This window comes from Leucopleurus acutus, assembly GCF_964270905.1.
Source record: "Leucopleurus acutus genome assembly, chromosome: 8".
In the NCBI taxonomy this organism is placed as follows: Eukaryota; Metazoa; Chordata; class Mammalia; order Artiodactyla; family Delphinidae; genus Leucopleurus; species Leucopleurus acutus.
The window spans coordinates 32,393,188-32,411,177 of record NC_139151.1 but is presented as its reverse complement, the minus strand read 5'-3'; the positions used below and the strand labels follow the sequence as shown (position 1 = coordinate 32,411,177).

The 17,990-nt window shown below is 34.4% G+C and overlaps 1 protein-coding gene across 1 annotated transcript in view; it reads left to right on the top strand.

Moving 5' to 3' along the window:
* Nucleotides 1-3,454: 3,454 nt before the first annotated feature.
* The window catches only part of CEP126 (centrosomal protein 126), a gene marked incomplete at both ends in the record, with an annotated part of 179,163 nt that continues 164,627 nt past the window's right edge, over nt 3,455-17,990 (top strand). The window contains 2 exons of the mRNA XM_082844103.1: nt 3,455-3,582; nt 9,953-10,072. Coding sequence (XP_082700229.1) covers nt 3,455-3,582; nt 9,953-10,072 — 248 coding nt within the window. The remainder of the gene's footprint in view (nt 3,583-9,952; nt 10,073-17,990) is intronic.

Below are 17,990 nucleotides of genomic sequence, written 5' to 3'. Positions count from 1 at the left end.
CAGGCAGTAGCCAGTCAGCTAGGTAGCTAAATCAAGTAAGCAAGCAAGAATTTATAGCATCATCTAGTTTTTATGTCAGATTTTTTTTTTTTGCCCTTAGGAAAAAATGCCTTTGATAAGGTATAACTCTATAATTGCGAACCAGTTTGCATAAAAATAGTAAGAAAGTAGAAATGAGTGATGTAGAGGGAAGAATATTACATTGGAACTATTTCTACAAAATACTAAGTAGAAATTTAATCAGTGTAGACACCCAGAGCAGATAATTCAGACTTAAAATATGTTTGCAACTGAATTTAGCTATCAGTGATGGTCACATTAACCACATAATGTCAAATTTCTAGGACTCTAATTGATTTATATGTTTTACATCAATAGTGTCAAAACTTCAAAAATTGTGACTATAAGGGGACTATTGTTATTGAAAATTACCACTCTCTGAAAGTTGATAGATGAATTGTGATGAATTTTCAAATTCTCCATGATAGTGGCTCCTGTTTTTCATCACTTGAGCATGCCTAAGTCTTCACTATCCTAAAATTAAGATTTTCCTGAGTCTTGCTTCCTATTCAAGGTATTATTTTATCCATTTCCTCTCCTAGCCCAAGAACAACAGGGCAGAGATCATAGTTTTTATGGTACTTGCATAGTGATTGGTATGGTATAGGCACTAGGATATCAATTAATGAAGTAATATCTTAAACAAATTATCTATTTTCTGACTTTACATCCTCACGCACTATTTAAATGCAAACACTCTTATCTCTTATTCTACTGAAAATTTCTCAGTTTCTCCAGTGAGGCAGCTTGGAGGGGGGGTTGGGAGTGCTGGCTCTGGTACCAGAATGCCTGGGTGAATCTTGACTCACCACTCCCTTGCTCTGGAAACTTGGGCAAAATTACCTAATATCACTATAGCTTACTTTCTTTGTAGAATGAGGATTGTTGTGTGGATTCAGTTATTTAATATATGTAAGCACTTAGCACAGTCCAAGAGACACGACAAGTACTCAAGTGTTAGGTGGTATAATTATTATTTTTTTTATTATTATCATCATTATTATTTGACTTGCTCTAAAATACAGTTCTAACATTGCTGGCAATATTGATGACCTTTAAAATCTATATTAGAACTAGTAGGAAAGAAAAATAAATGTAAGCTTAATGAGCATAGGGACTTTGAAGTTTTGCTCACTACTGTATCCCAGCACCTAGAAAGTGCTTGGCACATAGTAGGTGCTCAATATTTATTTCCTTCATAAAAGAATGAATTATTTTATGGTTTTTGAAGTGTGAAAAGTTAACCATTATATTTAATTCATATGTCTCTTTTTACAAAATAGAGAGACTTTAATGTAATACTCTTTTTTATTGCTTAAATCATACTTATCTTTCCTGCCAAGAGAAAAAACTTATAAATGTCTCAAATTATCTTTCTATTATCCAAATATCTAATCTTAAAGCCTTTTTTTAGAATCAATACAACTTAATAAAGGACTGTACAACTTAAATAAAACATGAAAAACCTGCTTAAAATTTTGAAGAAAGAAATAAATAATTTAAAGGTGAAAAAATAGATCTGTAATTTTTTAAAAAGTTGGTAACATTGTGTTTAAATTTTCTTTTTTCTTGGGTATCATTGTAAAGCAACATTTGAATGAAGAATGATTATAAGAGTAAACATCTGTAAGCAACTAAGAAACCAAGTTATGCTTCTTAATGCTAATACACCATGTGACAAAGCAACAAGGTGCCTATGAGTGATGAGATATCAAACTAATAATATAGAAAAAACTAGACTTTCAGGAAGGCTAACCATGCCCAAATACTTCAAACAGTAAGCACAACCTTCTCATTTTTATTTGCACTTTACACTGCCCTACTTTGCTTACTCTCTCTCATATTGGCCCTGGAGAAACAGACTTGTGATGATAGCAGTGGGAATAGAATCAACTTAAATTCCTGTGACTAGGCCAGTTAAAAATTTGCAAAGATAGCTAATCGTCCCAGTACACACATTTAGCCTTTCTTTGTCAAGATCATCTATTCTACCCTCTTGGCATGGTCCTGAAGGGGGCTTATGTGTTTTGTGTTTTAACTCAAAACTGGATTTGTTGTGGCACTTTTGAATCTCAGTCACCAGAACACATTCCAATTTGAGTCATTGTATCCAACTTTGCAAAAACTCTGTTTTAAATAGCTTCAACTGGAAAAGTTTATTATTTGAACTCTAAAAATGAACAAATTGATTCACAAAGACAGAGGCATTTGAATGGTGGGCGAGTGATTTTTATTCTGTTTGTACATTCTGCTTCCAATCTGGGAGTTTTTTCCACACAAAAAGAAAGAAAGAAAGAAAAAAAAAAAAACCTGGCTGAAATACAGTCAGAATTTATATGTACTTTTAAAATGAACTCCAACAAGGAGTTTCAGCCTTTTTTCAAATTTTTACTTGCAAAACCACTAAACCTGGTGGCTAAAATATCCAATTTTCCATAAGAGCTTGAAACAATTTCAATATGATGATCTCTTTTGGCATATCTTCCCAGGAGATTACTGAATTAAATCTGCACTACTTTCCTGGCCGCCGATGATCTATTTCCAGAATCTGGCAGCAAGGCTGGCACCATTAAAAGCCTTTGAAATGCGACGTTATAAGTAGGGAAATGGCAAGGAGGACGACTTGCAGACGGAATGGCAGAAGCGTCAGGGAGTGGGTGAGAGAATGTAGAGAAAGGAAATTTCCACTCCACAAAGCCTTTTAAAAGAGATGGTGTTTGGGGATACTGATGCTCCAGAAAGACACAACTCAAATCCCACAGCAGGACTCGGTAGTTAAACAAAAAATCCTACCCTGAATTATCCCCGAGGCAATCATTTCAGAATCCCCACGGTGGCGTTTGCCTGTATCTGAAGATTCTGCGTCTCACTGTCTTTCATCACTCTCAATACCCTCACGAAAACATCATCATAAAAAGGGAGGTAGAACGGAGTCAGGCTCCGAGGAACAAGTCAGCTTCGCATTCCTGCGAAGACTTGCGTCCCTGAGGATGCTAGGCTTCCAGGCCGCCGCCCGCAGTCAGCTCAGAGGGGTGGGGGGAGTAGGCGGCAGTCCGCTCCTCCTATTGGCTGCCTCTGGCGCCCCGCCCCCACACCCTGGTAGCCGTCGCGAAGGACGCGGTGTCGGTTGGCTGTCAACATGGCGGAGGCGTTGGGGTCGCGGCCGCCACCTCTGCCATTGCCAGGCAAGGTCGCCGCTGCTGCAGCTGCCGTCGCCACCACAGCCAAGAGCGCCACTGTGCGGGAACCGGAGCTGCCGCGGCCAACCTTCCCGCCGCAGTGACGCGGGGCCTGAGAGACGGAGTGCAGGGAGGGGCGGAGGAGGAGGAAGCCGGAGCTGCCATGAGGGAGGCTGTGGGGACAAGCCGAGATGCGACGCTAAGGTGAATGAAGGATGATGACCGGGAGGCCCGGAGCCCGGAGCGCGGTCTCGAGACAGGGCACTGAATCCTCGGACACCCGCGTCAGAGCCCCCCTCAGCCCTCGGTTGAGCGACGGGCGTCACCGACCTGGCGCTTACCTGTATCCTTCCAGCCGTGGCTGCCGGCGTAGCGATGTTGGAAGCGGGGCCCATCTTTTTTCCCATTAGATTCCCATTATCACAGATGCAAGGTGATAGAAACTAGCTAGTCATCTTAGTGCGGATATTTGATTCAGTAACTGTCGTTGCTCCCCTTAAACCTGAAATACCATTTTATCCTATTCTAGGACCGCTTTCCCGTCCACCTTGTTATCTCACCCCCATTCAACTTTGGTGTAAATTTTTTGTGAGTTTTCAAATAGATCAACCGTGTGTTCTGTGGGGATTGTTTTGTCTTCTAGAGTTATGCCATTATGCTCTTTACTTCATATTATCCACATCCTGATTAATCATGCTGCTTGGAGAAAAGAATTCCACAAACAGGTAAAATGTTTTGCTCTCCTGAAACAGTCCGTTTTAACAGTTAACCTAGCACTTCCCTAATTTATTTACCAGAGCTGCTAAAGCCTAACACAGTTGGTTAATTTGTTTTGTTTTCCATCCTCTGCCCAGGCTGTTGTCAGAGAGACAACAGACAGAAAATTAGAAGCAAAGGACTCGGAGGCTTCACACTGGATTATCTCTGACCTGTCCCTAAGAATTGGTCTAGCCCACCTTTGAGATTGCTGTTGGTTGCATTGTAGAAAATTGAAAGAGTGAAAGAGTTTTGTTTTCAAAATATGTAAACCATGTTTATTCCTTCAGAGAATGTTATGATAATTAGAGTGTAACCTTTGTATTCTCAAAGGACTTGGTTGGTAGTGATGGTGCTGTATAATCATCTTCATTCTTGTCAGAGAATGGAGTGTCTTCACTTTTCAAGTTAAACCCCATTTTCTTATCCTTATTGTCTTCCACTTCTGGGATGTTGCACTTTTAAAATCAAGTCAATCAATTTTCATTTAGTGCCTGCTCTTTAACTAGGTGCTTGGGATACAACTCTAGTGAGGAAGACAGATATGTACAAAGCTTAACTGATGGTAAAATATCCCCCCCTCTGATCATGCTTTCCTCAAGGTTTTAACCCTTCTGTCTTTTCTTTCTTTAGTCAACTTCTCAGAAACCGTAACCGCAATAGCAGCTTCTAATTCTTTTCATCTATTCATTATTAACTCCATTCACTTTGGCTTTTGCCCTTACTACTCCTCAAAACTGTCCTCGCTCAAGAAGTAATCTGAAATAAACTGTATTGCTTTCTGTATGGATTTGATTGTGTCCCCTTGACATTGTATTTTCTTGGACCCTGAACTCCTATTACACCGACCCTGATTTATAGCTAAATCAGAAAATAGGGAAGCACTGTAAGTGGCTCATTGACAAAGTGTATCTTTCCATCATTTTCATTAGTGAAATGGTCATAAACTTAATATTTTTAAATTTATGAGGTATGAATATTGATACAACAAAGGAAATATTTGTAAATAAATTCAGCAGTACGTCAAATGAACAAAACCAAATAGACATAATTCCAGAATTATGTTGGTTTCCTATAAAGAAATGTATTTCTAAAAATATACTTGAATTATAAATATATAGTTAAAATTAAGAAAGTTGTAGATGATCATTTCAATAGATGCCCAGAGCTTTGCTAAAATCCAACAACTTTTGCTAGTATGTGTGTATATATATGCATCTGTATGTATATATAAGTATATATACTTTTTGCTAGTTTATATATATATATTTATTTGCTAGTATACATAAAATTAGTATATATATTTAAATTGGGATAGAGGAATTCTTTTGAACATAATAAAGACTATGACACTAAATCAAAAATATCATTATGTTACTAGTTGGAGAAACACTTAAGCACCTTTTGTATTATTTTGGATGTTCTTAGTATCTGTAATGTTTCATATTGGATACCTGGTACAAAGTAGGTATGCAAATTTATTGAATTAATGACTAAATTTAAAAAATAAACTGCAGACTTAAAATAAGCAAGTGGCTTAGTAAAATTTCTACATGTGATTTCCAAATATGAATTCAATACTCAGAGGCCATCCAGCTTTCTGTTGAAGTTCTCTCACTCAAGTTAGAATTCCCTGACTCTAAAGGCAAAGAACAAAACCTTATGAAGTTCATCTAATTAAAATTAGCTGAAGTTCTATAATTTCAATTTCTTAAAATAATTCAAATATATATAGAAATAGAATAAAAAAGTGAAGTTCTTTCATGTCCCCTTCACACTATGCCTCTTATTTTCTCATAAATATCTCCAGTCTTTTCCCCTTCCATTTTATCCTAGCCCCCACTTTGCCTCTCTTTATTCCCTACCCAGTTTACACCCTATTCTTAATTATCTACACATATTCTCTCACCAACATCCTTGGTTCTTTGCACTCCTATTCTTCCTCAACCACCCAGTAACGACTACAACCCTATTTCTCTACTCCTTCACTCAACAATAAAAATGCTGTCAGAGAAAAAATCACAAAACCGCTACAGCTTGATGGTTTCCAGCTTCACCAGAACAAGAACAGGGTTCTTTCTTGTTCCTCTTAATTAGTTTCTGTGCCGGATCTTGATCACCTCCCGTCACTCACAGTAGACTGTCTTACTACAATACTTCATAAGAGAATGGATGCCATGAACTCCCTCAGGTCCCTCCCAACAAACAACACAAACCTTCTTACTCCCATCACCACCCTCAATCCCCTACCCTGTTTTTATTCCAGGCTCACTGATGGGATATCACTTTTACTGTAGAAGGTGAATCCATTCACTTGTGCCCTGTTTTCATCACCTCTCTTCTCAGTAACCCTGGATTGTAAATTATCCTAACTCTCTCTTACAATTTACTTACAACTTTTGTCAAATAGCCTTCTTTCCCTACAGCCTGTAAACATGCTCTGGTCTTAACTATCCTTAAAACTAACAATCAAACCCTTTTAACTGTGTTCTAATATCTCCTGTCTCCTTAGTCAAACCTCTAAAAAAGCATAGTCTAAATTCACCATCTCTATCTTGAGTCACATTTTACACTAAATTCCAAAATATGCTTGAACTGATAAAAAGGGTAAATATAAAAATAAATACAAAATCATAAAGGAAAACTGACAGAAAATAGAACTTCAACACTTTCATGGTTTGAAGGTATAGTAACTTTACCTTTTGAAAAGAAAGAATCAATTTCAAGTGAAAAATATCTCAAAGATAACATTAATTTAAAACTTCAGTGTAAGGAGAAATTGTATAATTAAATAAAACAAATTATCTGGGGAAAATACTTGTAGTAACTATGATAGAGGGTTAATATTTACACTATTCTATCTCTATTGAATTTACTGAAATTGATTTTTTAAATGACATTCTCAATAGATAAATGTCCAGTGACTCTGAACTAACGATTCACCAAAGAGGAAAATAAAAATTAGTTGCCCAACATGGCAATTATTCTATTTTGCTAATACATACATAATAAAACATGACTTTCCATTTGGTCTTTCTATAAAAAAAGTACTACCTTATGCTTGTGAGGTGTAGAAACTCATGTTCATATATTTCTAATGACATGTAGATTTATAGAACCCTTTTAGAAACCAATTTGTCTGTGAGGCACTAAAAGCTATAAAAATGTGTATACCTTTTGTCCTAGTTTATCTACTGAGAATTTTCTCCAAGGAAGTCATTCAGTAAGCTTTTATTAAGCCATTACCATATTCTAAGCACCATGCCAGGCATTGGAGTTAAAGAAATACAGAGGAGACACATATGACATACCATGAGGGTGTCAAGTCATCCAGTGAGGGTTAGAAAAAGCTTCACAGGGAGGAACTTCTTGAGGTGTCCCTGAAAGGATGAGTAGAATTAGCCAGCAAGTGCCAAAAGATAATGGCATACTACATCATGGCTTGTTCTGTTAATAAGTATCTTAGTGTGGCTGAGCATCGGAGACATGCAGGGAAATGTTGAAAAATGAAGTTGAAAAAACAGACCAGATTAAAAAATGCTGTATATTCCAAGAAATTTTTAATGCATCATGAAGGTGATAGGGAGATTTTAGAGAATAGCAAAGAATGAGAAACCCAATTAGATTTCTGTTTGGCTGGTTTTGTGGAGGTTCAAATGGAGGACGGCAAGTTTAGGAGTACTGTAATAAGATGAGTTAGAAGACTACTGAAGTAGTCCAGGCAAGGGATTTAGAACATCTGAGCCAAGTCTGTGGAGAGGTACAGAGAAGAAGAAAAAGAATCTGGATGGCTCTAATAAACTTGACAAGAGTATGGGTTATATGATTCATAGTTATTAGTGATGGTAACATATTTAAAACAACCTAAATGAGCTACAATTAGAAAAAGACTAAATTGGGAGAAGAAGAGATGAGGATGAGGTGGGGTAGATTAGGCTATGCTTTTAAATTATAATCGTTATGTATTACGTGCCCGTAGTATTCTTGGGTTTGTTGTTGGTTGGTTATTTTACTGTTAAATATATAAAAATTACCTTCCTTTGGACAAGTATTTAACAGTGATTCTTATGGAAATATCTTACCTTTACAACACAGCTGGTATGAAAAATAAAAGTTTAACCAACCATCTAATATTTTTTAAATTTGGATACCATACTTCGAAGAGATGAAAAGGCAGCAGTATTTTTTACAACTCAGCAGGCAATATTATACATATATTATATATAATACATGTGTATATTATATAGAGTAAGAGACATTTAATTAAATCTAACAATATATAGTTGTCAGAACATTATTACAGACGTTACATTTGTGATTTTCTTTATGTTCCTGTGGTGAGACTTCAAGCATGTTAAACAGAGAACAGAATTATCTCCACATGCATCATAGTCCTGCATATTTCTCACCTGAGCCAAAGCAACGTCTCCCTTTTCTCCCGACAATGTTGCTCTTGGGTACCCTGAAAGGAAGTTGCACTTTCCTCCACTGCCATGTTGTGACTTCGTAGTTAGCCATCTTGTTAAAGTCTGACTCCTTCTAATAAAGTACTCTATTAGAAAAGAACAAGCTAAATCTTTAGCTGTTTCTATGATAACAAAAAACAAAAACAAAAAATAGGTTGCTTCCCTTTCTGTTTCATTTTTATAAATCCTTCAAAAGAAACTTTAAGTAAAATTATTGTGTGTGAGTGCATGTATTTGTTTATGGTGAGGTAGTGCAAAATTTTTAATACAGGTAAATTAATTATGAGCAATGGCATAAAAATGGTTAAATAGCAACATAATTGAAAGCCCCCATTAGCAAAGTTTCAAATGACCAAAAAGTTCAAATAGATGTGCTTGTTTTGAAATATATAAGGTTTTTTTTACTATGTTGATGCTGAAGCACTGCAGGATCCTAAAATTAACACATTTTGAATTAACAACTTATGTATAGCATAATTTATTATTTAATGTATTTCTTATATTCTGTTTTACCATTAATATTTATGACATATAAAAAAATCTTGATTAAATAGAACTCTTAAAGAGCATTTCATACCTTTATTTTGAGGGGAGAAAATTTAAACACACTGTTTATTCTAAAAAGACAAATAGGCATGCCCTGCAATAAATAACTTCAGTACAATCTTGTACGCATCTACATCTAATGATGAGGTACTGAAAATGGTAATTGAATGACCACTTTTTAAAACTTCAAAATCATTAAAAACAGAAAAATACTGTGATAAATTTGGTAAAGGCATTCATTAATGCCAGTTGAAATGTAACTAAATAAGCTCAGACATCAATTAACCATATCAATTCAACTTATTTAAAGAAAGTTTAATTTTATACAGTAAATTTCAAATGAATGGATAATTAGGATAACTAAAATACTCCATATTTGGCAAAATTCTGAGTAAACATTACTGTGTATGGTTTTCCTAATGGTTTGTTTTTTAACTTATGAGTAAATCACTAAGTAAACTATATTCCCAAACTTCCCAGTTATATTGCTATTTGAGTTTTAATATTTGAATATGACTTTCATGCTATGGATTAAAGGATCTACTGAAACGTTTAATTCATCGGCTTTCTATTAATGAGATATAACCTTCTTTCATTTTTCTATATACATGCCTAAGATAGTAACTTGTTAATAAGTACTCAAATATCTGTATAATGAATGAAAAGATATGTAGTCTCCTTATCTGGGCTCATGATGTCTAAAAGTAATTAATTTTTTTCCCCAAAGAAAGTAAAATGTATCTTCAGTTCTAATACCAAGCCAAGAGTTTTTTTTGTATAAAACATGTGCCGGTCATACACTAACACTGATGTGTACACATACTAATTGTTCCACAAAAAATCATTACATCATTAGTATGAGGCTGTAATTGTACTTATCAGATAGCACTGATACTCATCCAGTAAAGACATAAACCACTGTCCTTAACTTTATGCTACCATTAGAGATATGAAAATCCATTTTGAGAAAAATTTAGAAGAAGAGCGCCAAATCTTACTGCAGCAACAAAAAATATGTCGAAATCAAGCACGTAAATATTTTGTGGAGTCAAACCGGAGAAAAAAGTAAGTAACTGTATTTTATTCAGAAGCATAGAAACTCAAAGTCATAAATTAATCATTTCTCTACTTTGTAGCATTTTATGAACCTAAGTCATGACAGTGTTTTATCTATAAAATTGATCAAGATTTTTGTGGCTTTTAAATTTTATTGTTTTTCTGCCACAGCACAAAGATAGTGATGTATCATCTAGTTTACTGACCATGACTGTAGCAGTCTTTTCTTGTCATAGAACTTATTAGTGTCATATTCACTTCTTAAAATGACTATAAAAAGTATTCTTCATTTTTTGTAACATTTTATGATAAAAGGTTACCAATTAGCATTTAGGCTCTAATAGAACATATTTCATTTTAACTCATTATTCACTTATATATAATTTTTCTATATGTGCTACCCTCATTCATCCAGTCAGAAAAATGGGGAAAATATGAATAATTGTGGAAATATGATAAAAAAAATTTATAAATGATTGCCATGAAAAAAGATGCTTTCTAATATAAACTGGAAACTAAAGTAAAAATGCAAACCATCCTATCCCTGCTTGACATTTTTCAAGAGTGTTTGAATTATTAGATTTTTTTAATACAGAGTGGTTATGCCATTTTTATTGTTGTTTTTGCTACCTTGTTCATAGTTCTACAATAGGTGAATAGTAGAAAAGCCCTAGAATTTATTACTACATCATTGGGCATATGTTGCAAATCCCATTTGGGGAATACAAAATTGTTTATCTGTAATTTCTTTCTGGCGCTGAATTATCTTTAGACTAACTCTATATTGCCTGGCGTAGTTGAAAGTATTTAATGAAGCTTGGTTTTGTTTTTGTTTTGTATTTGTGTATTTCTGTTTTTCTCCTACCTTTCAGCTCCTGAAGCTTATAAGAGGCACATGATAGGAGTTCAATAAAAATGAATAATCATATGTTGAAAGGGTCATGGGCTTTGGAATCAGAGATCTAGGTTTAAATCCTAGCTCCATGAGTTAGAGCAAGTTATTTAATCTCTTTGAGCTTCAGTTTCTTATTTATGATTGGAATTAATACAATATTTTTCAAGGAATTGTTACATAGAGCAAAAAAGGTAATATTAGAGATGAATAGTTGAGAACGCATGTAGAAGTATTTGTCTGTCACATAGTGCTCTTCATTAAGCTTATTTTATTGATTAATAAATTAATATTTGTCAGTTGTATATTTTCTAATAATTGTCTTGCTCTATGAAATAGCAGGCTTTACATGTGGAATTTGATTCATAAAGTTCCAACCTGTCTTCTCTCATCAAACACCCATAAGAATTCTGATGTAGAAAATATAGAAGAAAATTTTTGGTTTAAAATTCTAAGAGGCAGAACATTTTCCAATACAATTTGATTATATTTTATTTTTCTGTCACCCTACAGAGGTGTAAAAAAAAAACAAATGCTTTTTGTTTTTGTAAAGCCACATAAAAATTTATTTTAAAACACTAATCTTTTCTATATTTCACCTTTTAAAAGGGGACCAAATTATTTGTACACTTCTGAATTTCAGAATATGTCTATCATTATGGATTTTTTGGCCTATCTATCTATGCTTAACCTCATCTAAGTTTATGCTGTCTATTCATATTATGGTCATAGAATTTAGAAAAAAATATTTTTCCTACAAGTAGAGATATTCTCCTAACACTGTTTTTTTCTACAAAAAGAGACAAATTTATCCTTTGACATTGTCAGTACTGTTTCCCCAATAGTACTCAAAAGATGTTCATAGCACCAAGTGCTCTTTGTTTACTTGCATTAATCACTTAAAATCACACACATTTTAATTTTCTTGTTATGTATTATTTTTTGCATTTCTATTGCCAGTATTTTTCTTGTATGTTTTTATCACATTCTTAAGTTTTCCATTCTGTCACTCAGTGTCCATACAGTGGAGTCCCCTTTGTTTCCCTCCAAGTCCTCCTCCTTTCATCACTAGGTACTGCTACAACAGATACAGGTTACCTTTTAGACCTAATGCACAACGGGCATCTGAGACTTCCCTTTATTGGTCTCAGGAACTGGAGCCACAGTTTCTTGCCTCATAGCATCCCTTTTTTTGTTTTGTTTTATAACGTTAGATTGCTGGATCACATCCTCAGGTAACTTTCTAGTAGGCTGCTTTGTGGACCAAGTAATTTTAATATATACACACATAAAGAAAATTAAATTATTTCCTACATTGTTTTTAATTTTCAACTTTAGAACTATCTTTTGATAAATTAGTGAATAAGCATTTATTCATTAGCAAGCATAACTAATTGAGTACCAATTATTAAACATCATATTGGGAGAAAAAAATAATTTTGGTTAACCTAAACATTAGAAATGTCAATAATCTGATTTAACGTGACTTCATGAGGAAAATAAATTGAAATAAATTTTAGGAAGTAAAGAACTCAAAAGGAACCTTCAGATAGTTTTAAAACAATATAAGCATGTAGGCTTAAAAGTTCACATGATCAGACTATATAACTAACTGGCAGAATAAGAAAGAAAAGGACAGAATGGGGAAAACTGCCCAAAAAAAGAGAAGGGGAAACACTACCAAGTGGTGAGAAACAAGCACTTAGGAAGAATCACTAAAATCTATAATTAAAAAAGATTCCTTACATATCCTATAGGCAGAAAAAAAAATTACCTAGAGAATCACGGAATGAATTACTTGGTGAACATGAAGTATGGGGTAGCTGCATTATCTATTCGTGAGAATGATGGAGTTTGGAGTTCCCCATGAAGCAGGAAAAATGTACCTTAGAATAAATAAGAAGGAATTATACTTTAAGCAATAAGTCATATTAATCAAACCTGCACATATAGAAGTTTGGTATAAGCTAAAAAATATAAACAGATTCAAATAAATCCAGGTATCAGTAGGTTTAATTATCCATGGGTATATTATCCATAATATATTCATAATGTATTAAAGGAAAATTAAAGGAATTTAGTATATTTAGAAGTTATCTTTGACCATTTAAAATGTCATACAGGACAGCATTTATTCATTCAACTAACATTTACTGGGTTTCATATACTAGAGGATAAAAATAAAATGCATGATTCTTGCCCTCAATTTACTAATAGTGAAGTAATAAAGGATGGCAATGCTATGCAATAAATACTATGATTGAGTCACCTACAAGGTGCTGTAGAAGTACATCTCATATACTGCAGGACAAGGAAGAACTCCTGGAAGAGTAAAGTCTTATTAGATAACCAGGAGTTAGGGTACTTGAGAGATAAAGGAGAACAATAGGTGAAAAAGCTTAATGTTATGAAATAAAAGACAAAAGTTTTATGTGATTTAGGCACAGGAAAATGTGGAAGGGTATCAGGAAAGGAAGCTATAGAGATGATAGGAGTCATTTCATAAAATAACTTTTGTGTCAATCTGAAGAAATTAAACCCTATCCTTAGGACTCTGAGAGGTTGTTGAAAGAGTGAAATCATAAAAGTATCATGATTATGTTTATATTTTATCTCATTGTAGCAGAGGGGTAGAGGATGAATTGAAAGCACAGGCTGGAGGCAAAGACAGGTAGAAAGCTGTTATAGTGATCTAAGCCAGAGAAGGTATAAGGTAGAGTATGAAGTCGGGATTGAGTAGGTAGGGTCAATAGGAGTCAAAGGTCAGTTATGTGTGGTGCATTAAGAGCATTGTCAGAAATGGAATACTTATCAATTATGCAAATGTTATTGACATTATTAATATAAATCCTTCTAAATTGCAATGCATATTTCTGTAATCTTTTATACAAATTATGATAAATGCAGTTTGATCTATTCTTTATGCCTTAGAATCATTATTATGGGCATCAAATATTCTATTCTGTTATATTAGTGTATTGTCCTTGAGCTATTAAGCTTTATTTAGTTTACAGTACTAGCCTCAACTGGTAAGCTTGGTGAATTTTTTTTAATTTAATTTTTATTGAAGTATAACTGTTTTACAATGTTGTATTAGTTTCTACTGTACAGCAAAGTGAATCAGCTATATGTATACATATATCTCCTCTTTTTGGATTTCCTTCCCATTTAGGTCACCACAGAGCATTTAGTAGAGTTCTCCGTGCTATACAGTAGGTTCTTATTAGTTATCTATTTTATATGTAGTATCAATACTGTATATAATCAATCCCAATCTCCCAATTCATCCCCCCCACCCCCCGCTTTCCACCTTGGTATCCATACGTTTGTTCTCTACATCTGTGTCTCTATTTCTGCTTTGTAAATAAGATCATCTATACCAGTTTTCTAGATTCCACATATATGCGTTAATATACGATATTTTTTTTTCTCTTTCTGACTTACTTCACTGTGTATGACTCTCTAGGTCCATCCACAATTCTACAACTGACCCAATTTCATTCTTTTTTATGGCTGAGTAATATCCCGTTGTATATATGTACCAGATCTTCTTTAACCAGTCCTCTGTTGATGGACATTTAACTTGCTTCCATATCCTGGCTATTGTAAATGGTGCAGCAATGAACATTGGGGCACATGTGTCTTTTTTAGTTATGTTTTTCTCTGGGTATATGCCCAGTAGTGGGATCACTGGGTCATATGGTAGCTCTGTTTTTAGTTTTTTAAAGAACCTCCATACTGTTCTCCATAGTGGCTGTACCAATCTACATTCCCAACAACAGTGTAACAGGATTCCCTTTTCTCTACACCCTCTTCAGCATTTATTATTTGTAGATTTTTTTGATGATGGCCATTCTGACTGATGAGAAGTGATACCTCACTGTACTTGTGATTTGCATTTCTCTCATAATTAGTGATGTTGAGCATCTTTTCATGTGTTTGTTGGCCATCAGTATGTCTTCTTTGGAGAAATGTCTGTATAGGTCTTCTGCCCATTTTTTGATTGGGTTGTTGTTTTCTGGGGTTTTTTTTTGACATTGAGCTGCATGAGCTATTTGTGTATATTGGAGATTAATACCTTGTCAGTTGCTTCGTTTGCAAATATTTTCTCCCATTCTGAGGGTTGTCTTTTCATCTTGTTTATGGTTTCCTTTGCTGTGCAAAAGCTAATAAGTTTAATTAGATCCCATTTGTTTATTTTTGTTTTTATTTTCATTACTCTAGGAGGTGGGTCAAAAAAGATCTTGCTGCAATTTATGTCAAAGAGTGTTTTGCCTATGTTTTCCTCTAAGACTTTTATAGTGTCCAGCCTTACATTTAGGTCTTTAGCCCATTTTGAGTTTATTTTTGTGTATGGTGTTAGGGAGTGTTCTAATTTCATTCTTTTACATGTAGTCGTCCAGCTTTCCCAGCACCACTTACAGAAGAGAGCATCTTTTCTCCATTGTATATTCTTGCCTCCTTTATCAGAGATTAGGTGACCATAGGTGCCTGGGTTTATCTCTGGGCTTTCCATCCTGTTACCTTGATCTATATTTCTGTTTTTGTGCGAGTACCATACTGTTTTAATGACTTAGTAGTATAGTCTGAAGTCCGGGAGCCTGATTCCTCCAGCTCTGTTTTTCTTTTTCAAGATTGTTTGGGCTATTCGGGGTCTTTTGTATTTCCATACAAATTGTAAATTTTTTTATTCTAATTCTTTATAAAATGCCATTGGTAATTTGATAAGGATTACAGTGAATCTGTAGATTGCTTTGGGTAGTATAGTCATTTTCACAATATTGATTCTTCCAATCCAGGAACATGGTATATCTCTCCATCTGTTTGTGTCGTCTTTGATTCTTTCATCAGTAGCTCATAGCTTTCTGATTACAGGTCTTTTGCCTCCTAGGTAGGTTTATCCCTAGGTATTTTACTCTTTTTGTTGCAATGGTAAATAGGATAGTTTTCTTAATTTCTCTTTCTGATTTTTTGTTATTAGTGTATAGGAATGCAAGAGATTGCTGTGTATTAATTTTGTATCCTGCAACTTTACCGAATTCATTGATTAGCTCTAGTAGTTTTCAGGCGGCATCTTTAGGATTTTCTATGCAAAGTATCATGTCATCTGCAAACAGTGACAGTTTTACTTCTTTCCAATTTGGAATCCTTTTATATCTTTTCCTTCTCTGATTGTTGTGGCTAGGACTTCCAAAACAATGTTGAATAAAAGTGGTGAGAGTGGTCATCCTTGCCTTTTTCCTGAATTTAGGGAAAATGCTCTCAGTTTTTTACCATTGAGAGTGATGTTTGCTGTGGGTTTGTCATATATGGCCTTTATTATGTTGAGGCTGGTTCCCTCTATGCCCATTTTCTGGAGAGTTTTTTAATCATAAATGGGTGTTGAATTTTGTCAAAAGCTTTTTCTGCATCTATTGAGATGATCATATGGCTTTTATTTCTCTATTTGTTAATATGGTGTATCACATTGATTGATTTGCATATATTGAAGGATCCTTGCATCCCAGGGATAAATCCCTCTTGACCGTGGTGTATGATCCTTTTAATGTATTGTTGGATTCTGCTTGCTAGTATTTTGTTGAGGATTTTTGCTTCTATTTTTATCAGTGATATTGGTCTGTAATTTTCTTTTTTGTGTTATCTTTGTCACCTTTGGTTATCAGGGTGATGGTGGCCTCATAGAATGAAGTTGGTGGTGGTCCTCCATCTGCAATTTTTTGGAAGAGTTTGAGAAGGATAGCTGTTATCTCTTCTCTAAAAGTTTGATAGAATTCACCTGTGAAGCCATCTGGTCCTGGACTTTTGTCTGTTGGAAGATTTTAATCACAGTTTGAATTTCATTACTTGTGATTGGTGTGTTTATAGTTTCTATTTCTTCCTGGTTCAGTCTCAGAAGGTTGTGCTTTTCTAAGAATTTGTCCATTTCTTCCACATTGTCCATTTTATTGGCATATAGTTGCTTGTAGTAATCTCTCATGATCCTCTGTATTTCTGCACTGTCAGTTGTTACTTCTCCTTTTTCATTTCTAATTCTGTTGATTTGAGTCTGCTCCCTTTTTTTCTTGATGAGTTTGGCTAAAGGTTTATCAGTTTTGTTTATCATCTCAAAGAACCAGCGTTTAGTTTCATTGATCTTTGCTATTGTTTTCTTTGTTTCTATTTCATTTATTTCTGCTCTGATCTTTATTATTTCTCTCCTTCTACTAACTTTGGGTTTTGTTTGTTCTTTCTCTAGTTGTTTCAAGTGTAATGTTAGGTTGTTTATTTGAGATTTTTTTTTGTTGCTTGAGGTAGGATTGTATTGCTACAAGCTTCCCTCTCAGAACTGCTTTTGCTGAGTCCCATGGCATTTGGGTCATCATCTTTTTGTTGTCATTTGTTTATAGGTATTTTTTTATTTTCTCTTTGATTTCTTCAGTGATCCATTGGTTATTTAGTAGCATATTGTTTAGCCTCCATGTGTTTGTGATTTTTATAGTTTATTTTCTGTAATTGATTTCTAATTTCATTGCATTGTGGTCAGAAAAGATGCTTGATATGATTTCGATTTTCTTCAGTTTACCAAGGCTTGATTTGTGACCCAAGATGTGACCTATCCTGGAGGATGATCCATGTGCACTTGAGAAGAAAGTGTATCTGCTGCTTTCGGATGGAATGTCTTATAGATATCAATTAAGTCTATCTGGTCTAATGTGTGATTTAAGGCTTGTGTTTCCTTATTAATTTTCTGTTTGGATGATCTCTCCATTGGTGTGAGTAGAGTGTTAACGTCTCCCACTATTATTGTATTACTGTCAATTGCTTTTATGGCTGTTAGCATTTGCCTTATGTATTGAAGTGCTCCTATGTGGGTGTATAAATATTTACAATTGTTATATCTTCTTCTTGGATTGATCCCTTTATTCTTATGTAGTGTCCTTCCTTGTCTCTTATAACAGTCTTTATTTTAAAGTCTATTTTTTCTGATGTGAGTATTGCTACTCAAGCTTTCTTTTGATTTCCATTTGCATAGAATATCTTTTTCCTTCCCCTCAC